The 25,872-nt window shown below is 43.9% G+C and overlaps 1 protein-coding gene and 1 long non-coding RNA gene across 5 annotated transcripts in view; one reads left to right on the forward strand and one right to left on the reverse strand.

Annotated features, from left to right (window-relative positions):
• LOC137541406 (uncharacterized) overlaps nt 1-25,872 on the reverse strand; it is a 1,168,812-nt gene that overhangs the window by 109,023 nt on the left and 1,033,917 nt on the right. For 2 of the 4 annotated variants that reach the window (XR_011025152.1, XR_011025151.1), the window contains one exon: nt 13,298-13,411. The exons of the other annotated variants lie outside the window; for them this stretch is intronic. This is a non-coding gene — a long non-coding RNA (uncharacterized lncRNA). Of the gene's footprint in view, nt 1-13,297; nt 13,412-25,872 lie in introns of those variants that run through there. 4 annotated transcript variants of the gene reach the window in all.
• The window catches only part of LOC137541403 (angiotensin-converting enzyme-like), a 142,296-nt gene that overhangs the window by 67,431 nt on the left and 48,993 nt on the right, over nt 1-25,872 (forward strand). Inside the window, exons 8-12 of the mRNA XM_068262680.1 lie at nt 3,856-4,079; nt 6,963-7,107; nt 14,102-14,200; nt 15,636-15,758; nt 17,516-17,727. Of these exons, the coding sequence (XP_068118781.1) occupies nt 3,856-4,079; nt 6,963-7,107; nt 14,102-14,200; nt 15,636-15,758; nt 17,516-17,727 (803 nt within the window). The remainder of the gene's footprint in view (nt 1-3,855; nt 4,080-6,962; nt 7,108-14,101; nt 14,201-15,635; nt 15,759-17,515; nt 17,728-25,872) is intronic.

Raw genomic sequence — 25,872 nt, forward strand, 5'->3', positions numbered from 1 at the left:
TCCAATTTTCAGCCCTCTTAAGCTGGATTTTTTTTATTGACTCCAGTACAAGTCTACCCAGCAAAGTTAATGGCTGCACTTGGGGCTCAAGAGGGGTTAATGATTGCACTGCATACAGTATTGCAGCCATTAACCCCTCCTGTCCCTTCAAGAGAACCTGAACTGAAAATGAAAAGTCAAAATAACCATACACAGATCATATTTAACACCTGTGTAGTCTACTACTCAATCTTTCTCCTTTCCTGCGTCCTATTTGTCCACTGTGATCAATGGAATTCTCCATCCTCCATTTTAAAAATGGCCATTACCCCATAACCGCACACTGTTAAACTGTAACATCACCCACTTGAGCCATAGGGAAACATGGACATTACCTTGCACATTCAGTTGCAACGGACAGCTGCTAATATTTAACTGACAGGAACTGGAATATTTCAGTTCTGAGGAAATATTGTCAGAACTGGAAGGGATCACTAGAGGAAGAAAATAGTGCGCTTTTGAGAGGAACTGATTGTGTTTGGTATGTAATATTCATTTGCAGCTACGTCATGTGTTTATTTTAAAAAATTTTACTCGCTTTAGATTCCCTTAAGTGCAGCCAATCCAGGCCCCCAAGTGGTACAATTATTCAGCCCATTGTATGCAGCCCAGTATTTCCCCTCTGCCCCTTTCCTTGTTAATTGTTGTGGCCAGGACTTTCAGATCTGTGCTTTCTTGGCATTTTCTTTCCTCAAAGTATCACTTACCACGGAGTAAATTGCTGCACATGGGAATGTCACTATTAGTACACACATTACTCAGTGTGCTCAGTGTTGCCCGTGACTCGTGTATAAGTCGACCCCTATGCTTTTATGTAGTGATTCAGACCTACATTTCTAGACTTATACTAGAGTATATACAGTAGATCCTGATCAAGCAGGCAGATCAGATGCTCTGACTGAAGTCTGACTGGATTAGATACATGCTTGTTTCAGGTGTGTGATTCAGACTTTGCTACAGCCTATGGCCACATACACACATCAGACCATAGTCTTTTGAAAATGAAAGATCACAGACCAATTTTACCCCCTTCCATGTAGTATGAGAGCCACACCTACACAGTCTATTCTATGGAGCTGAACTCCCCATCAGAAAAAAATCTTGGCAAGATGCTGCACACACAGATGCTGTACAGACACAAAAGATCAGTATCTGCAAAAGATCTGTTTCTGCCAAAGATCCGTTCCTGCAAATTGCATTCATAGTCTGAGATCTGCAGATCATCATACACACCTTGTTTAACTGACATTCATCTGCAGATCAGACAATCTGCAGGTCTGAAAATCCATCCTGGTGGATCTGATCTGCAGCAGATGAATGTCTGTTAAACAAGGTGTGTATGATGATCTGCAGATATCATAGACTATGAATGCATTTTGCAGATACTGATCTTTTGAATGTCTACAGCACCTTTTGTGTGCAGCATTTTGCAAAGATTTCTGTCTGATGGGGTGTTCAGCTCCATAGAATAGACTGTGTAGGTGTGGCTCTCATACTACATGGAAGAGGGTAAAATTGGTCTGACATCTTTCATTTTCCAAAGACTATGGTCTGATGTGTGTATGAGCCTTAAGATATTAGGACTTGCCAGCATGCAGCTGGTATAGTTTAAAAGGAAATATGGCAGCCTTCATAAGCCCCTCACGTCAGGTTCCCTTCAACTAGGTATCCCTCTCAGTAACAAACTCCACTGCAACGCATTTCACGGGCATACCCGCTTCCTCAGGCAAAATGGAGGATCTGTTTATCCAATTAAAGTAAGCTTGAGACACCTGGTTTACTTTGCTTGGATGAACAGATGCACCACTAATCTTGCCTGAGGAAGCGGCTATGCCCATGAAACGCTTTGCAGTGGAGTTTTTTTTTTTTAAACAACCTTTTGTTCTAATTTGGTGCCTCTGTTATACACATTCACATAATTATCTACTACTGTTCAACCTGGTGGAGGGGGGTATCCCTGAAATCTTTCCAGCTACAGAGAGTGACTTTTTAACCTGAGCTGGGACAGGGTTGTGATCCCCACCTGTTTGTTCAGTGGTTGCCTTTGTGGTAACCTACACTTGTGAATATTACTCTTACTAGAACACTCTATAACAGGGGTCCCCAAACTTGTTCGGTCAAGGGCCAGGTTAACATACTTCAGACTGCTGGAGGGATGGAGTATACATGAAATGATGTATACTTCATCCCCACACCAACCCTGCATGGAAGAGAACTCCCAGCAGCAGCCATTCATTCACACGATGCCCAAAGAAGTCTTTGAACCCCAGACAGTGAAGCTTACCCAGGTCACATCCTGCCATCCAACTGGACAGCCATGTCACCTGATGTGGAACTGGATTGGAAGCCAGCAAATGACTGCTTTCTGGCTTCTGTGTCGAAGGGTGGTGTAAGCAGTACTATTCTATGTGGGCCACCAATATTTAAAGATGCAGTTAGTCACAGTTATAAGTAATACATTTTGTTTGGGGTGGTGGGGGGCAGTGAAAAAGCCTCAGGGGGCCGCATTCGGCCCGCGGGGCTTAGTTTGAGGACCACTGCTCTATAATGTTCCTTACTATAACATACTACACCTTCTTGGGCTCTCTGTCTCCTCTCACTTTATTTTGTCTTATACATTTCAAGGTTTTCCAAAATGTATTCTACTTCAATTATGTACAACAAAGTTGCACAGTTCTACCTGTGCCAGCTGTGTGTGTTCATTGTTGCTTAGATGTTGTGCAATTTTGTGCAATGGCAACGCAGCCATGCATTTTTAGTGCACAGCAGATGCATTGCCATTCCATTTAAAGAGAGCCCGAGGTGGGGTTCGGACAATGCAATCCACGTACAGAGGCTGGGTCTGCCTATACTGCCCAGCCTCTGTTGCTATTTCAATCCCCCCTAAGTTTCCCCCTGCGCTCTGCTATCCCCCATAAATCACAGCCGCGCTGTGCGGGCTGTGTTTACATCTGTAGTGTCAGTCTGTGTGCTCCCCCCGCCTCCTGCATAGCTCCGGTCCCCACCCGCATCCTTTTCCTCCAATCAGCGGGGAGGGAAGGGACGCGGGCGGGGACCGGAGCTATGCAGGAGGCGGGGAGCGGCAGACTGACAGTACAGAGGTAAACACAGCCCGCACAGCGCGGCTGTGATTTTATGGGGGCTAGCAGAGCGCAGGGGGAAGTTAGGGGGGATTGAAATAGCAACAGAGGCTGGGCAGTATAGGCAGACCCAGCCTCTGTATGTGGATTGCATTGTCAGAATCCCACTTCGGGTTCTCTTTAAAAAGGCATAGTATCGGGCAGCTGACAAGCGGTGAAGTCACCGCCTCTAAGCTGCTCTCCTGCACTGGCCGGGTGTTTTTAGTGCCTGGTAATGTCGCTGTACAGGTGGCCACCTCCTCCTACCCCCCCCCCCTCCCCGATTCAGATCTGGGCGCACTCGACCTGTCGCAGTTCTCTGCCGCCCAGTACAGTGCAACCACTGCCATTCATCTGCATTTAAATTGCAACCGAATAGCACTGGCGGGCGGCAGAAAGGAGGATAAACTGCTTGACAAATGCACAGTTCAGCCGTCTGTCTGAAAGGAGCCGAACAGTGAAAATCCTGATGCGGCGCATTTAGTATGAAATTAGCCTTCTGTGAAACTTTTAACATGGCCTACTTCTGAGGCCTGGTCCACACTGGCTGTGTTTGTTGTTTTTAAAGCACTGCATACAACATTTCTGCTGCAATTCTCATTCAATTAAATTAGAATTGCGAACGAAAATGCAGCAAAATCAATTTTTAGTCTGTACCTACCCTAAATTGTGACCTAATCCCTTCTAATATCGACAGGATCAAGCAGTGCACCACGGTGACCATGGAACAGCTGTTCACAGTTCACCATGAGATGGGACATGTGGAGTATTACCTGCAATATAAAGACCAGCCGGTCACATTCCGGAGAGGAGCTAATCCAGGATTCCATGAGGCTATCGGAGATGTCCTGTCCCTATCTGTTTCTACACCAGCCCATCTGCAAAAAATTGGACTGCTAAATAACGTTACAGATGATCAACGTATGTTTTGTTTTAACTGGTTTGGGAATTTCTAACTTCTTTAGCTGTAGTGTGGGGTAGAGAAGGGTCAGTTTTCAGTTGAAGCATAACTTCCTATTCCCATTTACTGCGCCCTTACTGCATTCCATATCCTTCACATACAGAACGCTTGATGTGGATGGTGCACCAAATCCTGCCAAGAATTGTAGGGTCAGATGTGTAAGTGAGGAGAGGGATAGTTTGAATAATGGTAATCCTTATAGCACACATGGGCGATCTTTACCAATGCTGCACCAGTAAAGGGCTAATGCAGTGACTGGAGGAGGACCCTGTGTGGGCCCTTCAGGCCCAGGAGTGGTCACAACCTCTATTTCCCATATTGCTTCACCACAACAAATATATCTTTTTGCTTTGGGCTGCACTTGGTGGGAGGAGTGGCGGAAGGCTGACTCTATACATGCGACTTGGCTTAAAGGGACTCCGAGCAGTGCAGAAACTATGGAAAGATGCATATCATTCTAAAGCTCTCTTTCTCCTCTTTCCAATGATATATAAACCGCCGCCCTACGCCTTTTAGTTTTCGCTATTTTCGCGGCCGCGATTTCAATCGCAAAAATAGAGAAAACTAAGGGCTCTTTTCCACTATGAAATGCGATTGCTATTGCGATCGCGATTCCGATCGCAATCGCGTTTCAATTTCCACCATGCGATTGCGATTGAGCTACTATACTCATTATAGTCCAGCTCAATCGCATACAAAACGCGGCAGGACGACGATTGCGCTTTGACCAAAATCGCATCGCAATCGGATCGCACTAATGGAAATTGCTGCTGCAGTTTCCATTAGTTTAATGTACCTTGCGATTTGCGATCAGAAGCAAATCGCAAATCGCAGGCTAGTGGAAAAAGGCCCTAAAAGGCGTAGGGTGACGATTTAGGTGTTGCCAGAAAGAGGAGAAAGAAAGCTTTAAAATGATATCCATCTTTCCATAGTTACTTGTATTACACAGGGCGACTTTTTCCTAAAGTCAGCAGCTTCATTCTGCTGAATGGAGCTGCTGACACTGGGGAAAGTGTCGCCCTGTGTAATACAAGTAACTATGGAAAGAAGGATATCATTTTAAAGCTCTTTCTCCTCTTTCTGGTGACACCTAAATCATCGCCCTACGCCTTTTAGTTTTTTCTATTTTTGTGATTGAAATCGCGGCCGCGGCAATTTCAATCGCGAAAATAGCGAAAACTAAAAGGCGTTGGGCGGCGGTTTATATATCATTAGAAAGAGGAGAAAGAGAGCTTTAAAATGATATGCATCTTTCCATAGTTTCTGCACTGCTCGGAGTCCCTTTAATAATAATTTTTGTCCTGCAGTAAAAGATACTATACTGAAACTATAGTAGCACAGCTGTGCATGCCATCAGAAGTGCTTAGGTGTAAACATAACATCTAAGTTTACTATTTGTAATTGAGTGACAACAACCGTGCTAACTAGGAGCTCTATACACCCCACACACGGCCGCAGTCTCCTTTTCTAAAATGCAGCAAGGTCGTATGCAGAAGATTAACTTCACTCAGGTGAAAAAACAAACCATATCTTTAAATTTTCCACCAACACTTTGAGATAAAACACACAAAAAACAGGATTCTCTTGAACCCCGGGGTTCCTTGAGGACATTGCAGGGGTTACCTGGCATTTCTCCGTCCGGTGAAACTGGCCTCAGCTGGTGGGGTGAAAAAGTACCTGATTGGCCCCTCTATTACAAGAAGGGTTAAACTGGGGATCCCTAAGGAGCACCATAAAAAAAAGTAAGATAGTGCAGCCGTATAATAAAGGGCCCTTTTATAGGGGTACACTATAATTGTGGGAACTATAAAAAGAAACACGGACATGGGCTACTAGAATAGGGAGACCTACAGAGGAGGGACATAGAATGGGGGCAAAACAAGGAGGCTATTACAGGTTATAACGTTTTTAGCCACACATTATTTTAAAGACTATGCCACCTGCAAAATAAATACCCACTTATGCCACTAACACAGGGGTTCCCTAACATCTAAAAAATTATTTGAAGAGTTTCTCTGGGATGAAAAGGTTAAGAAAGACTGTGTTAGATGGTCCTGGCTAAGGCCGCCTTGGTTGGGGACTACCTTTGCCAAAAATCTAGCTGGTGTATGACTGCCCCCAATCCTCAGCCAAACTGATTGATTTCCCTCTTTAACCCTCTGCTCTGCCACACGCAACGCATCATCCCTCCTACGTCTGCCATAGCAACACAATGTTGCTACCCTGAAGGCTAAAGACATTTTTGTACAGCATTGCGCACTGAACTGTCACCTGAGGGTCCGAGTCCCATGGGCAACAGCGTGTGTGTGTGTATATGCATATGCACAGGGGCGTAAAAATGGACCCTGCAAGGGATGCAGCTGCAGGGGGGCCCTGTCCTTAGAGACTGGTTGCAAGGAGAGAAAAAAAACCTTCTGCTCTCTGCACAACTGTTCTAATAACTGCATCTGCTCAGCCACTGATAAGGAATCCTACAAAGTTTTGCAGACAAAGATTTGTAGACAGTCCCTATTCAGTGTTCAGCAGGGTCTTGTGTACAAGGCTTCTGTACCCCCAGCCTTTCTACCCCTCCCCAAGTGCCCTGTCCTGTAGTGATGCTTAAGGAGTCTGGGCACAGAAAGAAAGCGCTTTGTGCTCTCTGCACAATTGTTTTAATGACTGATGGGGTTTGGCAGGGGGGGGCCCTATCCAAAGTTTTGCAGGGGGGCCCAGTGATTTCTAGTTACGCCCCTGCATATCTACTACTAGTGTTTTAGGTATAAATCTCACCACTACCCACATTTCTAAAAGTTGTTAATTTGCATGTTTTGGATTTGGTGAGCTCAGTTGTTTTGTTTTCCCAGAGAGTGACATCAATTACCTCCTTAAGATGGCCTTGGAGAAGATTGCTTTCCTGCCTTTTGGCTACTTGATTGACCAATGGAGGTGGAATGTTTTCAACGGGCGGACCCCTTCCACCCGATACAACTATGACTGGTGGAATCTCAGGTAAAACAGCGAAACTTGGGGGCTTTTTAACTCTTTCTGATCTGTTACCAATTATTCGATACAACGCTTTTCCATCATGTATACCAGATGACCACAGTGGATTTATCGGTTACATTCTCTAGGTTATGCTGCTCCAAAGAACCGGAGTCCTCAAGTTATCTGCATATAGGCATAACCTTGTTTAGTGTCTGTTGTGGATATTACCTCTTCTGCTAATTCTTTTTTTTACAAAAGCCAGTGCACAGCTTTCCCTATAATGCATCAGAAGAGACCATCATCCAAACAATCATGTCATTTCTCCCTCATAACATTTCCATAACCTTGACAGATTTTCAGTACTCCCTTTAGCACTCTGTATTTCATCCAACAGCTTTACTACATTAAAGGTCCTTGCTAATGGTATACTTTTCAGTGAAGAATTGTCTAAGCGATCAGATAAATGAGTCCAGAAATAAAATGTCATACATTGATTATTTCACCCTCAATGAAGCAATCACTACTTCCTATCCATCACAACCAATTGTAAAAATTTTTTTTTCCAGTAGACTAAATTGAATGATCACCATTAGAAGCGTTCAGTCTATTAGGGACAACAAGGTTTTTCTGCCAAACTTACCGCATTATCTGATCGCACTGAGAAGTCTTCCATGAAAATTGTATCATTAATGGGCACCGTTAGAAGCCCGACTTGAACCACCCGGATTTTTCATTGCTAGTTAATCCGAATTGAGAACTGTCATCATTTAAACAATTTAAATGTTTCAAGCAACTTTTCAATAGAAGTTCCCTTTGGAAAATGTGGCTCAAGAGATCCCTCCAGCAAGCAAGAAGCGGGCAGCATGGCGGGTGTTCCCATCTAGAGAGTAGCTCTCACTTTCTAGCCACTCCCACTGCTGCTGCAAGATTTATATTTTGTGGACATTGCTGCAACTCAGATCGTTCTTGTATGACTTTACTGTAGCTGCTGTGCCGGCCAGAGTCAATTTCTCAGCAAAGAGGGAGAGGTTAATTGATTTGTGCTTATATAAAGATTGCCTACTGACTCCTCCCCTTTCTTCTTTGCCTACTTCATGCGAGGGAGGTGATAGGATGTGAGAGGAGTGGGCACAGCTTTTTCCTCAGTAAAACTGCTCATCCTAACCGGGAAATCAGGACTCGGCTAGCAAAATATTTGTACTGCAAAATGTACAAGTATGCAATACTCACAGCAATGTGTATTGCTAATTAAAGCAAATTACTAACAATCTAACGATCTGGTTAGACTTCAGTCAGAACATTTGATCAGAATGCTTGTTCAGGGTCTAGGGCTAAAAATACAGGTCATTCTCAAAAAATTAGCATATTGTGATAAAGTTCATCATTTTCTGTAATGTACTGATAAACATTAGACTTTCATATATTTTAGTCATTACACACAACTGAAGTAGTTCAAGCCTTTTATGGTTTTAATATTGATATTCAGTTGTGTGTAATGACTCTAAAATATATGAAAGTCTAATGTTTATCAGTACATTACAGAAAATAATGAACTTTATCACAATATGCTAATTTTTTGAGAATGACCTGTATTAGAGGCAGAGCATCAGCCGTACCGCCAGGAAATTTGCATTGTTTAACCACTTAACGACCAGCTAACGCCCATAGGCGTCAGCAGGTCTTAAGTGGGTTACCATGGAAACGGCCGCTCGATCGAGCGGCCTTTCCATGTCAGTTCACGGAGGGTGTCTCCAAGAACAGCTGGAGAGCCGCCGATCGTGGCTCGCCGGCAAAATGTAAACACGCGGGGAAGAAATCCCCGCTGTTTACATCATACGGCGCTGTAAGGCAGATCGGCGATCCCCAGCCTCTGATTGGCCGGGGATCGCCGGCATATGATAGGCTGAAGCCTCTCCTACAATGCGCAGGGCGGATATCCGTCCTGCGCCGCTCACAGGGGGAGGGAGAGGGACAGAGCGCTGAAAATGCTGCGGAGGGGGGCTTTGAAGAGCCCCCCCCGCAAAGCGCAGCAAGCCGGTGGCGATCAGACCCCCCCAGGAGGACATCCCCCTAGTGGGGAAAAAAGGGGGTAAGTCTGATCGCCCTGGCTCTATCCTGATCTGTGCTGCGGGCTGGAGAGTCCACGCAGCACAGATCAGGCAAACCACCCCTGGTCCTTAAGTGGTTAAAGGGAAAAAATTCAGCCTCCATATCTTACTTCAGTTTCCCTTTAAAGTGGTTCCGAGATGAACTTTTACTCATTGCATAATTGTGTTCCTTTCCTATTGTTTATAGGGCATTCCTCAAGCCAAATACTTTTTTTGTTTTTGTTTTAATACTCTAATTCCCTATAAACTAAAGCCACGCCCACAGTTTTTCAGAGAGCCAAGGCATTTTCAGACATTAGCAAGGACTCATGGGAGCTGTCTGGGCAGGAGGAGGGGGAGTTATTACTAACCAGAGATTTCAGAGGCAGAGGGGAGGAGGAGGGGGATTAGGTTTTTTTTCACGGAAGATGCAGATAAGATTGCCTTTTTGTAATGTTTCAAACATGGCTGCTGTCAATGTATCACAGGAAGAAATAATCATATTCTATTGAAGATGTTTGCAGCTAGATTTGCTGTGTAAACTATCTAAACTTTAGATAAGATATATAGACAAGTTACTTGTTATAAATAGTTTTTCATCTTGGATCCGCTTTAAATTCAAATTCCCCTTCTGCTCCAAAAAATTAGCTTCACCATAAAAGGGTTAATAGACTGTTTAACTGTGCTCTAGTGCAGGGGTGGGCAAACTACAGACCGTGCCCAGCCTGTTTCAATATTTCATCTGGCCGGCCGATGCAGGGCTGGCTTCAGTGCCCCCACTAAGTGAACTAGCGTTGCGGCGTCCAATGGCTGCAGCTCACCAGTTCCATAGGTTGGCTGAAATAGTCTGGCAAAAGGGCTATAGAATATGGTGTCCATTTACATGTAGCCCTACTCTACCTGTCAGCATAGCCTGTGAGATTTACATTCGGAGCAGCATTGAAGGGCATTGTAATCTGTCAGGTGCCACCAGCCCACCACTGATACCAGGGTTATTAGGGGGCAGTAACTGGGGAAACAGAAAACATTAAAGTGGAACTCTGCCTAATATATTTTCATGCGGAAAATGTGTGGTGTGTTTTGTTTTTTGTTTTTTTTTGGGGGGGGGGGGGGGAGCTGGCTCTCCTTTTTTTTTTATCTGAATTTTGGGAGGAAAACTCTGCCAGATTATGTTTATATTGGGGGAAACTCTGCCATGCTTGAAATGGGGGTTGAACTGAAACTAGAGGCACATTCGGCTTCCAAGATTTTGAGGTGGAGAAGCAAGTCTGCTACCTACACTGCACCTACACCGTAATCAAACTTAGGGCCCTTTTCCACCTGCAATCGCTAGCGTTCACGCTGAACGCTAGCGATTGCTGAATCGCAAAACCGGCGATTCCCCCGACGTTTGCGGCCGCGATTTTGCTATGCTATGCACTGCATAGCAAAATCGCGGCAATTATCGCTCCGCCGCGCGTTCGCGTTCCCGACAAAAGCGAATCGCGGTAGTGGAAATGACCTACCGCGATTCCTATGTTAAAAAGCAAACCGTAGCGATTGTAAAATCGCTAGCGGTTTGCGGTTTTGCGATTCAGCCAGCGCAAACGCGCTGGTGGAAAAGGGCCCTCAGGATTGCTGTCTGCCCCATGAGTCAAATTTGTCTATCCCGGTTCTAGAGGCTTTCATGAACTTTCAAATTTTTCTTTGATCTTGTATTGCACGATATAAGGCAAACACACAGCAGAGGGTGTCTATGTGTGAAGTTAAAGAAAGCTAATTTTCCTTACTAAAGAGCTTTAATGTATGACTTGCATGGAGCATACCAATGCAGTGGCAGCTCTCAGCACAGCTGTAGTGTGGTTTGAACTAGTGATTTTTACAGATTACATTTTTTAAAGAAAAGGCAGGTAGGATAATTGTATGGGCAGTAGAGCAAATAAATTAGCATTGTATTGTATGTTATGCCATACTACTGTTCCACATTTAGGGTCTATTTCCCTCTGCTGACATTTCCCCCTCATTAAAATCTGTTATCATACTTGTGGAGTCCTAACAAATATGTCTCTCTTCTGTTCTCATCCAAACTGAATGAACAACATACTTAGAGCCAGTTAACTACTTAGCTGGTTAACTACGTATGTACTAGTATACTCTTCCATCAACCTCAGTCTGGTTTACATTTTAACTACACTCCTCATGGTGACCACACAGTATACAATAACTCAATTGTATGGCAACCCAATAAAAACGATTGGTTGTACAGAAAAATCTAAAGGGTTTTTTCTTTTTTGCTGATCAATTTTTATTAACTTTTATTAAAAATGGTGTAGGATACAGTTTAGCTTGTCGAATTCCCCCTAATCTGTACAAAATATATCTAAAAACTTTAAAATTGCTCGGGAGGCGGTGGTAGACTCATCTCCCCGAAGCAGACATGATACTGTTGGTTTTAGTACAAACAAATGTATTTATATACTCCAACATACAGTGCAACGCGTTTTGCGGGTATATTCCCGCTTCTTCAGGCAATAACGAACAGGGGTACAGTCTAAGGTCCGAGGCGCTTATCGTGACCTTAAGACTGCACTGTGTGTACTCATGTTCGTTAAGAAGCGGGTATGTTGGAGTATTTTAAATACATTTTTGTTTGTACTAAAACCATCAGTATCATGTATGCTTCGGGGAGATGAGTCCACCGCCGCCTACCAAGGAATTTTAAAGTTTAGATGCATTTTATTCTTTTGGCATCTCTGTTCTCCTTACAATACCAGCATCCACCCCTGGTGGAGGGGTTGAATTCCCTTTCTTCTCCTAATCTACAGAGAGCGACATCTTAATCCTGAGTGAGGACAGGTCTCATCTCCTCACCTGCCTACACAATGGTTGCCTAATTGGTAACCCTGACTTGTAAGTATATCTATCATATACTTTTTCCATTTACCCATCACCCAACTTACTACACTATATTGGGCTCTCGGTGTCCCTTCTTTTTCTCCCCCTAATCTGTCTATTCACCAGTTGTAATTTGATCTATCCCCTGTGCCAGCTGACTGCCATGGCAGATAAGCCAGATAAGCTAATTTGAAAGCACATGTTGTTAATGGAAGGTGTAATGGTTAAGGGCTCTGCCTCTGACATGGGAGACCAGGGTTCGAATCTCGGCTCTGCTTGTTCAGTAAGCCAGCACTAATTCAGTAGGAGACCTTAGGCAAGTCTCCCTAACACCGCTACTGCCTATAGAGCGCGCCCTAGTGGCTGCAGCTCTGGCGCTTTCAGTCCACCAGGAGAAAAGCGTGATATAAATGTTATTTGTCTTGTCTTAATAGGTCTGCTTCCATGAAAGCAGGAAGCAGAAAAACTGCAGATTTATTGTAGGATTTGTAACAGCTGTAAAGAAGTTTTTTTTTCTTTAAAGGTTATTATGCTGTTGTGTATGTTTTAGAGCAGAGAGGAAGTTCTAAGATCAAATCGCATTTAAAACTGATTTTCCATTCTCAGTGTTGAAATATCTTTAGCTTTTGACACTGTCATTTGTTCTTTACTACTTCATATTTTCTCCAAGACTAAAGATTGCCGCACATGTTAAAAAAAAAAAGTTTAATTTTTAATTTGACCAGTCCAATGCTTCAGTTGATCAGAAGTTTTGAATTGTTTAACACGTGTGTTGCCACAATTTCAGGGAAAAAAGATTGTAAATGTCCAAAAAGTTGTTTGGTTAAAAACCCCTCCTGCATGACAACCTTTCACTAAATAATCCACTTCTGACCATTTTACCTTTTCCTAGAACTAGGTTTTCCTCTGACATTTTTCACTATTTTCCATCTCTGTACATCTATCAATATCTCAATTTCTCATGCCATCTTGATGTGCTGTTTGGCATAAGAATTACCACTGAACACCACATTTGCTGCGTACAACTGCATTTACCACACTTTCTTTTGCTTCAAACATTTAATATAGAAAATGAGGGGTGCTGCTGCCAATGTACAATACCAATTGTGTATGAATCACATAGATTCTATACTCAGATCATAGAATTTTTCTTCCTGCTGGTACCATATCGCCACACCTAAGGGAAGGAGAACGTTATACAAGAAAAAAGGAGGGCTGGATATATAGAATGTATCTTAAATCAATAACCTTTATTGAACATAATAATAAAAAATCACATGTATAGGAGCGTTAGAATCATTACTAGCAAACAACCACTCACACTTTGAGAGCTAGCTGTTGTCCTCTTCAAAAATATTAACGATCCACTGCAAAAAACAAACAAAAACAAACACCTAAAATGTCACTAAAATAAGTCCTATATTTCGGTCTCAAATAGCTCCGAAAATCACATAAACTATTCATTACTACCACCTCCGTCCATTATTTACTTTTATTTAAAAAAAAAAAAATCATATTTATATTCTTTTCAAACTACATAACCTAAACTTTCCTTTTTATTTATATTTTTTCATTCTTTTTATTATATACATATACACACACGCTTTCTTAATTCCATCTTTTTTTTAGTTTGATATGTACTAAATTTATTCTGGTTTAAAGATTTGGTAAAGGTGGTCTGAATTTTCCAGCACTCCCAATCTCCGATTCAAGAGAAACTTGGAAATTCAATAAGACTACTCGATCCACAACAAAAAGAACGTTCGATATTTATTTTTTTTTTATTCTTTTTTTCAGTATAACTGATCGTTTTTATAGAATTGGGGTGAGATTGAATAGAAAATTTGTGTGAATATGTATATATATTCATGTATTGCCACTGTGTTGAGATCGTTTGACCTTGGCCATGTTGGCATGTTACTGATCCACCACTGGCTGATTGCTTGTCTGCCACATCAAGCAGGTTGCAAAAGCCCATAGAAGCACTACTGCTGAGAATAATTGGCCTACTGAAATTGCGGGTTTTTTTTTTTATAAAATGTGTAATTGTTTTTCAGGACTAAATATCAGGGAATTTGCCCACCCGTTCAGAGAGATGATAATCAGTTTGATCCTGGTGCAAAATATCACATTCCAGGCAACACCCCATATATCAGGTAAGACAATGCTCACAGAATAGACATTTTGTCACAAACCCCACAGGTCATGCACACGTGATCACTGTTTGCAGTAGGATATAACGAAACAGGACACAGACACAGGTGAAGTGCAGCCACACAGTGTATATACAAGGATATTTGTATGTACAGATATATTCAGTATGTACACTAGATAAAAACCAAACGCACACTACACAGGTCTTGTATATACACTATATGTATACCAGAGCGCAGTACCAGATCACAAGCCAGAGTCCAGGTCAGGGGCTGCTAATAATCAGAAATCAAGGAAACCGAGAACAGGAAAGAAAATGCCTCCTGTAGATTCCAGAAATCAAAGCTGAACTAAAGATTCCAGAACTAAAAGCTGCTTCTTGGGTGTGCCCCCGTTGTCACCACACCTGTGTGCACCCGTTTAAAAGTGTGAATGATATCTGCTGTAGCAAACAGCAGCAATCATTCATGAAGTTGATTTAAAGCAACACTGTGCTCAGGTTTTTTTGTCCTGTAGTTAGATACATGAGGCTAAAAAAAGACTACAGATCTACTTACCTGGGGCTTCCTCCATCCCCTAGAAGTCTGTCCCTAGAAGTCTGTCCCTCACCGCAGCTCCGCTGTTGGCAACTCTTTTGAACTTCAGAAGAGTGGCTGACAGCTGAACTGCGGCAAGGGACAGGGACTTATAGGGGCTGGAGGAAGCACTAGGTAAGTCAATCTGCAGTCATCTATTTTAGCCTCATGTATCCTTAAGTTTTAACCTCTACCTGATTAACCCCTTGTGTCACCTCCAGAGATAAGCCTCTGGCTACTAATAAGGTTTCCCTGGGTGTCCTCCGGTCCACCATCGCAGACCATCCAGAGATTACCAACAAAGGATTGTCTGTAATCTGATTGGCACCATACTCTTCTTCAAGCATGTGTGGCCGTACCGCACCTCTGCAAGTACAGCTGCACCTGCGCAGTAAGCTGGGCCATTTATATACAAGTTGCTCTGTGGTACTGCACAGATGTGGCCGGGCTCCTTCCAGTATAGGAGCACGGCCCTGAGCAGCAGGAGGGTCCCGGCATGTATGTGTATATATACACGCGCACACACACATACGTACGCATACGCGCACACATGCGTACGCGCACCTTATTCTCAGGGGTACTTGAAGTAACAAGGACACCGATACAGGACTGGGGTGCTCTGCGTTAAGTACACCTGATCTGATAGAATTCATCCTGGCAAATGAATGCTCAAATGTAATTTCTGCTGCACTGGCCACCCCTACCTGCATTCCTACGGCCCGCCCCCAGCTCAGCAGCTGCGGCCTATTTAGAGGCTGCCAAGCTGGGGGCAGGCGTAGGCAACACAGTTGGAGTTTTCAGAAGAGCATTGACAGGCTTTGAGAGAAATGTGCTTTACATTAAATGATGATCTGTACTACAGGTACTTTGTGAGCTTCGTGCTGCAGTTCCAGTTTCACCAGGCGCTTTGTGAAGCAGCTGGTCACACAGGTCCCCTGCACAAATGTGACATTTACGAGTCCAAGGAAGCAGGAGAACTTCTTGGGTGAGTTTTAGTTGTTGGCTGGATTACTCTCGATAATGTCATTATTAATATGGTTTACTGAGTAGATGTATTTTTATTACATGCAAATTTTTTGGGCAGTTGGCCGAATACCCAGCAGCACTGCTGATCTTTCTCGTTAGTAGTGTCTGAATCCCACCCCTGAAACAAGCATGCAGCTTGTCAGATTTTTGTCAGAAATGCCTGATCTGCTTATTCAGGGCCTATGGCTAATGGTTTATAAAGGCAGTGGATCAGCCAGGCAATTTGAATCGTTTTAAATGGAAATAAATATGGTATCAGAAGGGGGGACGGGAGCGCTGAAGGGGGGGCCCAAGGTGAGGGAGGGAGTCAGGTTTCCCTCCTGCTGATGTGTGCCCGCTGCTCCCCCCCCCCCTCCAGGCTTACCTATACTGGGGGGCACCTATAGCTAGCTAACCTATACTGGAGGCACCTATATCTTTATACAGGGTGCATCTATAACTGGCTACCTATACTGGGGGCACTTATACTTGGTTACCTATACTGTAAGTTTTTTTTTTTTTTTTTTTTTTTTTTTTTTACATATACCCTGCATGGCTTGCTTTTCCAATTGGTGTGTTTTTTTGTTTTGTTTTGATTTTTCAGGGGGGGGGGGGGCATACAAAGTTTTGCAGAGGGGGGGGGCAGTGATTTCTAGATACACCCCTGGTCAGATGACTACAGTTTAGGGATGGTTGTGTCTTTGCTGCATTTCTGTACCTGATCCATTTAGCTATGGTAATCTACAAACTGGCTCAGAGATGAGGTAAGCAGAGACTGTATTAAAAATTAAGGCAATCTAGTGATTGCATTATTATTTTTGTATGAAATATTAGTAAATGTATAAAATGCCGACATGCATTATGCAGCGAAAAAAAAAGTTTATTAGGTAAGCGGTACAAGGTGCGCAGAACAATATACAGGAAGCATGACCATGGGGTTTAAAAACTATTCAATGTCTTAGTAAAAATAGATCCAGAGCTCCGGTGGGAGCAAGTACCAGAGTGTAGGGACAACCCTGTTGCAGTCTCCTAATCAGGCGTAGGAATTGTGTGTGTGTGTGTGTGTGTGTGTGTGTGTGTGTGTGTGTGTGTGTGTGTGTGTGTGTGTGTGTGTGTGTGTGTGTGTGTCCGGGTGCATGTCGTTGGAGGATTCGAGAGGGCAAGATTGGAGATGTAATTCGGGAAAGACCTGTGTAACTTTGTAGGCCAAGCACAGACTTTTGAAATTGATTCTGTAGTGAAGGGAGAGCCAGTGGAGGGCTTTACAGAGGAGAGAGGTGGAGGCACTGCAATGGGAGAAGTTGATCAGTCTTGATCAGTCTGGCCTGACAAGAGGGAATTTCAATAGTCCAAATGTGAGATGACGGCATGGATGAGAAGTTTGGTGGTGCCAGGGAGGAGCGGATCTTGGAGATGTTGTGGAGGTGGAATTTGCATGGATTGAGCAACACTTGGAATGTGGGTTGCAAAAGATAGCAGATCCAGGGTGAGAGCCAGGGCAAATGTTTGTGTGTGTTTTTTTATGCACATCAGGGAATGGCGCAGCTTAGCGTGATGGGAATATCAGAAGCTCTTTTTAGTCTAGAATGAGCTTCAGGAAATATTGCATTTGAATTGCAATACGATGGCTCTATTTCCTTCTCTTTCAAAATGTATGAAATGTACATTTCCATGGATCTACTTTGTAAGTATGATCTACACACTTTTGGAATATCTAATGAGGAATATTTCCCTCAGGAATGTACTTCGGGCTGGTTCTTCTAAGACCTGGCAAGAGGTCCTTGTGACAATGGCTGGAACAGATAAAATGGATGTAGGACCTCTACTGGAATATTTCAAGCCAGTCACTACCTGGTTGGAGGAGCAGAACACTAAGAATGGAGAAACCCTTGGTTGGCCTGATTATTCCTGGACACCACCCATACCTGATGGATATCCTGGGGATATTGGTGAGTTCTCAGGTCCACTTGAGTATCTAATGGACACATTTCTTGTGTGGAAAGACTGTGATGTCAGTCTGGAAGTATGAGCCTTTAAATGCTTAAACATTTCCATTTTTGTACAATACAATCTGTGTTAAAAAAAAAAACTTCCAAAAATGTGTACACTCAGCAGTGCTGAAAATAGGGTGGCGATGCACGTTAGACCCAGGCATTAAAAATTAGAAATGGGCAACTTCTTGATAAGTTTACACATTGGTTCGTGGCATCCATCTGCATCCTCCTTTCAGTACCGTCGTGCATACATTTTAGGAGTGGTACATTTTTTGTATTCTGGTGTTGGCATTCTTCTTTCAGCTTTCTGGTATGTGATGTAACTATTGTTGCTTAAAGGCCTACTGTCGGGGGGGGGGGGGGGGGGGGAAGGGGAAAAAGAGTTGTACTTACCTGGGACTTGTTTTAGACCCCCGCAGACCTCCTGTACCAGCGCAGCCACTCACCGATGCTCCGGTCCCCACCACCAGTTTACCTCCGGAATTTTCGACTAAAGTTGGAAAACCACTGCACCTGCGTGGCAGTGTCCTCGCTCTTGCTGACGTCACCAGGAACGTACTGCGCTGGCACAGACCATACTGGGCCTGCGCAATGCACTCCTGGTGACATCAGCGGGAGCGAGGACACGGCCACGCAGGCGCAATGGTTTTCCAACTGTAAAATTGGAAATTCCAGAAGTGAACCGGTGGCGGGGACCAGAGCATCGGTGAGTGGCTATGTGGGTACAAGAGGTCTGTGGGGGACCATTAGAAGCCCCAGGTAAATTCAACTTCTTTTTTTTTTTTTCTTCCCACCTACCCCTTACAGTACTCCTTTTTAAATGTCTTTTTGTTTATTTGTTTTTATCTTGAATTTGATTCAGAATACAGAATTTTGTCCCAATAGCACTGAAGTAAAGGGGACCAAAGCCACCAGGGTTGTCAAATCCCTCCCTGCTTCCACAGCCAGGGAATAAGGAGATAGACTTACAAGGAAAAGGATAAGACTTTCTTCAACTAAAATGGAACCCAGTGCAGTCCTTGTTAGAACTACCTATCGTTCATGTTTGTTTCTCCTCCCTCCCCCATTCCTTCTGTTTAGTGATATAAACATTTATACTGCAAATGGGGGGTTTATTTCAAGTTTTTTGCTTTTAGTTTATCTTGGTGAAGGTCTTTCTTTCAGTAGTTCTGTGATTTATGTTGTATACAACATTTTTGCCTTTTTTCCTGCATAGGTGTGACCGGTTATCTGATTTTTATGATGGACTTTAGTTTGACATTTCTTTGCAATGTAAGCTTCAGCTTTTGTCACGTTGGCAGACTTGTACTAGCTATGTTTTGCTGTACTTTTGTACGGCTTTCCAAAAATTATTTTGTTCACCAATTAAGCCGGGCCTCAATCCACATACACATGTATGAGGCATCTCATCTGGCAGGAATTGGGACTCCATCCCTCAGGTGACAGTGGAGGGCTGAAACTTGACAAGACTAGCCTCCAGCCTAACACCTTCTGACACAGTTTTCCTAAATAATAGCCAAACCTCAGAGTAGAGACAAAAGGCCCTAGAAAGACTATATAATGCACTCAGAAAAGTCTCTGTTTTGGTTTAGGGTCTGCATTTTGTAACAGCAGCCATGATAGTCTGATGTAAAATTTGCTCTATTCAGCTGCTAAACAGAAATCATGATCTGTTGCACTTTCCAGCTCTAAAATGTTTTATAAGCAGTGTTTTTTCTCAGCCAGATTGGTTTTGCCTGCTGTTTACTTTTCAGTATATTGAGCTGTATTTAACAAACTGTCCAAATAGCCTAATTTGCATAGGTAACAGAACTAGAACTTGCAGTGCAGGAAAAAGGGGGCTTCAGCTATTTTATTATAGTAGTGCATCATATCACTTGCCAGTTTTAGGTGGATGCAACTACAGAGACTGAATTAAATTTACCATAAGCTGCTCTGTCCTGTATGCCAGGTAGGTCCTCCACTGTGAATCAGGTCCCCTCTACGCCACACAGCACCTACTTAGTCACAGTCATAGATTATTCTGATAAATTCACTGTAATTCAGGTGCTGGCAATAGCGGCTGAAACACACTTACTATATGGTAATAGTGGGGAAAAGGGACACTAAGAACAAGGTAAGGCTGCTTCCACACAGGGACATTACAGGCGCACGTTAGTGCAGTCTGTAACGCTACCCCAACGCACAGCAATGTAACACAAGTGGGCTGTTCACACAGCCCACGTTGCGTTACATGTAACGCTGCTCGTTCTTAAAGTGCAGCATGCTACGGCGTTAGAGAGGCTTAAGCCGCGTTAGACTGTCTGCACATGCGCAGTCATGTTGGGGAGGAGCGGAGAGCGGCCAGGCACATGGCTAAATAATATTCACTGCACGTTGTGATGTGCAGTGTTTACTTCCTGGAGCGGCCGCTCTGTGCGGTGATTGGCCGGCGGGACCACGTGATGCCGCATGCGTCCAAGAGTGCGCATCACGGACGCCAGAGTGAGCTGCACAATGCGGCTCACTCTGACGTCCACAACAAAGAGCACCAGGCCTTGCGTTAGGTGCACGTTATGCGACCTTAACGTAGCACCTAACGCAACGTCTTGGTGTGCAAGTAGCCTAAAACTAGGTTAAAACCAATAAAATGGAAAGGAAGAGGTGGCTTACCTCAAAGGATGACACTACAACTGTGTAAACACACTTTTTTTTTTTTTTTTTTTTTTTTTTTTTTTTTTTTTTACATTGTTAGTTTTGTGGGCTTAACCTACTTCAGTAGGCAAAATATTTGTGCCAGACAAAGTAGCCAAGCTTTGAGCTACCTTATTGGCCTCGATTCATAAAAGTGCTGTCGGTAAAGTAAATACGCGCGGGGAAACACAACTGTCGGTATTTCAGCCTTCTGGGTGGTCATTCATAAAAACGTTTCTAAAAAATTCATAAAAAAATTCATAAAAACGTTTCTAGTTGCGATAGGAGTGTGGAGATATCCCGCTGTAGGCTAGCGTTGGGCTGTCGGTAGGCATGCGGAAACAGGAAAAGCTGGCCGAGTCCCTCCATGCGGTGTTCTCTCTGCTGCTGCTTGGGAGGTCTGTCCCATTCACTTACATGTACTCCGCATGCTTATCGCTACATCCAGGGGAGCGGTAATCCCCCTCCGCATACAGCTTGCGTTAATTTTTATGAATTTACGTTTTGTTACATTTCCGCATAGAATCACCGCACAATGCGGTAATTTATCGCTCTGCTCGGAAAAGTCAGCTTCGCATGCGGAAACAGCTTTTATGAATACACATTTTGCTCAGTGCTCGGTAAACTCGGCTGTTTTTAGCATTTCTGCATGCGGGAATGCTTTATGAATCAAGGCCATTGTGTGGCCTGATGAAGTGGGTTGAGCCCACGAAATGTCGCCACTTTCTAAATGTGTTTTTACACCGTTAGTATCATTCTTTGACTTACGCCTTCTTCCTTTCAGTTTTATTGTTTTTAACCTTGTTTTAGTTTGTTCTGGGCACCTCTTTCCTCCACTTGTATTGATGTACTCCCGCCGGGAGTTGTGGCCCCTAGACTTGGCTTGAGTCCACATTGTTTTGAGTGACAGTCCTGACCAGATCGAACGATCATCTGAGTGGAGAAGTGGAGACTGGTTCATTATCTGAGTGGAGAAGTGGAGACTGGTTCATTATCTGAGTGGAGAAGTGGAGACTGGTTCATTATCACCAACAGACTACTTTAGTTGGTTGCCCTCCTAGCAACCTGATTTTATGAGCACTACATTTCCCTCCTCCTTTTTTTTCTTTCTAATGCACCAGTACTGTGTTTATTTTAAAGGTGCCAAGTCCTCTCATCCTCCCCCATTGTTTCACTGTGTTGTGATCCTCCCCCATATGGCTACCTATGCACATGGTGCCCACTGAAGGTGTTAAATATTCCTTCCTCGTTTTGACAACTCTTGACTGATATTACAGATGACCATGGTTTGGTCAGAAGCCAAGGGATTAAAGGATGTCCAGACATATGACCATGGCTTGGTCAGAAGCCAAGGGATTAAAGGATGTCCAGACATATGACCATGTCTTGGTCAGAAGCCAAGGGATTAAAGGATGTCCAGACAACAGAGGACGTTTGAGCACCCTACTGGGATGTTACTGCTGTGCCCCTTTCTTGTTCTCTTTGCCATAGCCATTGCTCTGCTGGCCAATGCCTTCACACTATGCTGGGGCACACACCTAATCCTCTATCACATCCTATTTCTCCTTGAACTGGACTCAGTTTTACAGCACTGGCAAGTGGCATTACTCCAAATGGTATGTCTTAAAGGGAACCAGAGATGAACGTTTCACACAAAATAAACATATCAGTCCATAGCTTGTAAAGCATAAATGCTCTACCTGATCATTTCGCCGCTCTGGTGTGCCTTATTTTGTGGTGTTTTTTTTAATTCATTCTTGCTCCAGGAAAAATCCAATATGGCCGCCGGCTCATATCTCTTCTGCTCCAGGGTTTTGAGTTGTTCTGGATGTGCTGTCTAGGCTATATGAGAAAGGCTGCTGCAGCCTTTCATCTGTGTGCTTTAATTTTGGTATGATGTGCAGCTGCCTGTAGGAAGTGTCTCTCATAGGAATGAAACTGCAGTCATCATTATCTATGCAGAGTGCACACAGATCATTCTGCAGCCACACTTGTCTGTTTCAGAGATTCTCTCTCAGCAGCAGCAGCAGCAGCAGCCCCTCCAATATCATCAGAGCTCTCAGTATGCAAAGTAGGAAAGCTGAGCCAGGAGGTGGCAGGCTTGGGCTTGAAAAGACTCCACAGAAGAGTGACTCCACTATGATTCCAGGTCAAACCTAGACTGAAGGCTCAGTAGGGGATTCTTATCACAGCTGATAACAGACTAATTAAGCAGATAAGAATGAAACTAAAAGCAGAGAAGGTGTTTACTGTCATGTTCCCACTGAATAATGTAGTAAAATACATGAGGGTGCTTCATCTCTGGTTCTCTTTAATCCTCTCACCTACCACAACATTGCTTGCCTCTGCACTCACTTACCTTTAATGTATATAAAAAGACATATATTATCAAGTGCTAAATGTAATCACTGGCATGACATGTCTCAACTTCCCTTTATAACTGAATGGACTGTGTGATTAAAAATACACATACAATAAGTGGAGTAACGGTAGTTATGTCTGTACTATGTAAACAAGCATCAGTGCTGCTCAATGCCTAATGTTACATGCTGCAGTTAAAAATACAGTATAGTACGCCCCACAAAGCAAAGGGTATGATGAGTATATCCAGATTCTGATATCCTGCAGATTCTGTGACCTATAAGCTCCCAACAGCAGTGAAAAATGCCCCACTATTGATGGGAATAGGATGACAAACCCTGCAGTGTGGGAAAGGCAGAGCGGACAGAACAGCTTAGGCTGACAAGAGGCAAGGACTGGTGGGATGAACTGGAGAGACTGGCAGGGCAAACTGGACTGAAAAGGGGTGGCTGTGCCAGGACGGACTGCAACAGACTCCACTAAGTGTGACCGGACTGGCTGCGCCATGATTAACTGTGCCTGACTCGACTGACTGATAAAATTTAGTTGTTACAGCACAGGATGCTGTTTGGCCACAGTTTGAATAACCCTGGCCTTCATGTCAGTGCTTAGGCTCTATTCACCCTCCCGTCCCCATCAGTGCGCGCAAAAGACCACAGGTGCTGCGCCCGCTCCTTGGGAATGTGAGGATGGTCTCTGGGAAAAAGCCCTTGACAGATTTGTTCTTTGGGTCTGTGAGTAGCAACGGAGGGATTAAGGAGGACATGGGAAGCCTCTGGACTGTCTAGAGGCCTTTTTCTACCTAGGCATCTGTGTTTTGCTGCTGCTTTCGCCCTGGTACAATTCAAGAATTTAAGAGAGCTCAACTTGAAGCCCTGAATACAGCGTGGCCTAGCATTTTGCATTTTACATTGTTTTTACATTACATGCATGTCAAACCCTATTATATAATAGGATACACTGTTACACTGTTAATAGTGTAACAGCTTATCTGGTACATGGTTTATTAATAAACCAGCTGTAAACTGAGTTGAACTTTCCTTCAGTACTTAAATCCTATATGACCATTGGTATAGCTTCAAACTCATTAGCTCATCCCTGTTGAAGGGCTGATGACCTCTTTAAACTATTCGCAACAGTTCCAGCCTTGAAAGACCATTTTAGTCTTAAGGTCTGGTTCAGATGGACGTTTGTGCAGCGTTTACTGCCAGCGTTCGGGGCTTGGCATTAAACGCTCCCATTCAAGTGAATGGGAGCGTTTGTACCAAGCTTTCACGCGCGTTTACACGAACGCGGCGTTAGGGTCCCGATTTTTCACTGGCGTTCAAGGAGCCCCTGGAAGCTACATGTTGCTTCCAGGGGCGGTTAACCGCGACGGGTAATGTTCCCCTAGGGGAAGAAAAAAACGCGACCGCATCCGAACGCAATGCGAACGCTGCTGAAAGCCCGAACGCATTGCCGCCAACGAACGCGACGCCTCCAAACGTCCGTCTGAACCAGCCCTAAAGCGGACCCAAACCAAACATTTTTTTAAATTTAAAATATTTAGTTGCACCACTCTGACACATACAAAGATAAACACTCCTTCAAGCCTATGATCATTTCAGTGCATGCTTTTCACCCTTCTATTTTTGGAACTAGGGTTATACAGGTGGCAGCCATTACTTCTGAGCTTAGTAGTAGGGTTTAGATCATGGGTGTGTTTGTCATCAGCTACCCTCCCTCACAGGGGCGTCGTCTATGTGAAATCTCACACAAGCGGGGATCACCTCCCCTGTGACATCATCAGTAGCAGCCTGTGTTTTGTTTTTTTATCTCCTCCACCAGTCTGCCGGATTCTGTCCCAGCAATATGAAAGGAAGGGAGGGGTTCCTCCAATAAATGTAAAATATTTTATATTTATCAAGCAGCTGATAAAAGCCTGCTATTTATTATTATAAGTTACAAAATAGATTTTATTTCTGAAATCTTGTATTTTTAGTTTGGGTCCACTTTAAGGAGGAACTGTAAGGTGGAAATGAACTCCCCACCAGTGTGAAATCCAGCTGAAAAGGTGAAATGGCTCCCACTCTGTAGGCTTAATTATAATTTGGCCTATGCATATCCTTGTGGGTAATGACATGCAGCTCATTACTGATTTGCATATGCTGATACTAAAGGCTTCATATTTCAGCAGGGACCCCCCCCCCCCATCCCAGATTACCTCTGCCTAATTGTAGCCTTCCACTGGTTCACAAGATGGTTTTGATATACCGTCTTAGGAACCAGTGGGGTTGGGGGGCTTCAGTTTGGCACAGAGGTAGTTCAGGGGGTCCCCTCCCTACCCTCAAAATTTGGAGTGTGTAGGAATAGACATAGGAGGATAAGACCCATCATAAGCATTCGGGATGGGCTCACGGGTAATCTTGAGTCCGTAAGTACTCAAATTCGAAATTAAAATGAGCCTCCGCTGTGAGGCTGGATGATAAGAGGTATTTTACCCATAATTCCGCCGTCCTGCCTGTGCTCCAAACAGCTTGCACGCGTCCTATTGGACGTGTTACATGACTCACTATGCGCACTTCTTCCTTCAAGCCGGAAGTCCGATAGGATGCTTGCAAGCTGTTTGGAGCGCAGGCAGGACAGAGGAATTATGAGTAAATAACTCCTTATCCAGCTGCGACAATTCAGGCTTATTTTAATTAAGAATTCGAGTCCTTACGGACTCATGATTACTCATGAGCCCATCCCTGGTCAGCGTAGCAACCTAGTGGAGACCAAAGAAATGGCGGCAGAAGCACAGGATCTGACACAGCGCTGACATAGCAGCTTATTGGAGAGCAGAGAAATGGCAGCAGGAGCACAGGATCAGACACAGCGCTGACATAGCAGCTTATTGGAGAGCAGAGAAATGGCAGCAGGAGCACAGGATCAGACACAGCGCTGACATAGCAGCCTAGTGGAGAGCAGAAGAAGGCAGCAGGAGCACAGGATCACACACAGCGCTGACATAGCAGCCTAGTGGAGAGCAGAAAAATGGCAGCAGGAGCACAGGATCACACACAGCGCTGACATAGCAGCCTAGTG

This window comes from Hyperolius riggenbachi, chromosome 12 (assembly GCF_040937935.1).
Source record: "Hyperolius riggenbachi isolate aHypRig1 chromosome 12, aHypRig1.pri, whole genome shotgun sequence".
NCBI lineage: Eukaryota > Metazoa > Chordata > Amphibia > Anura > Hyperoliidae > Hyperolius > Hyperolius riggenbachi.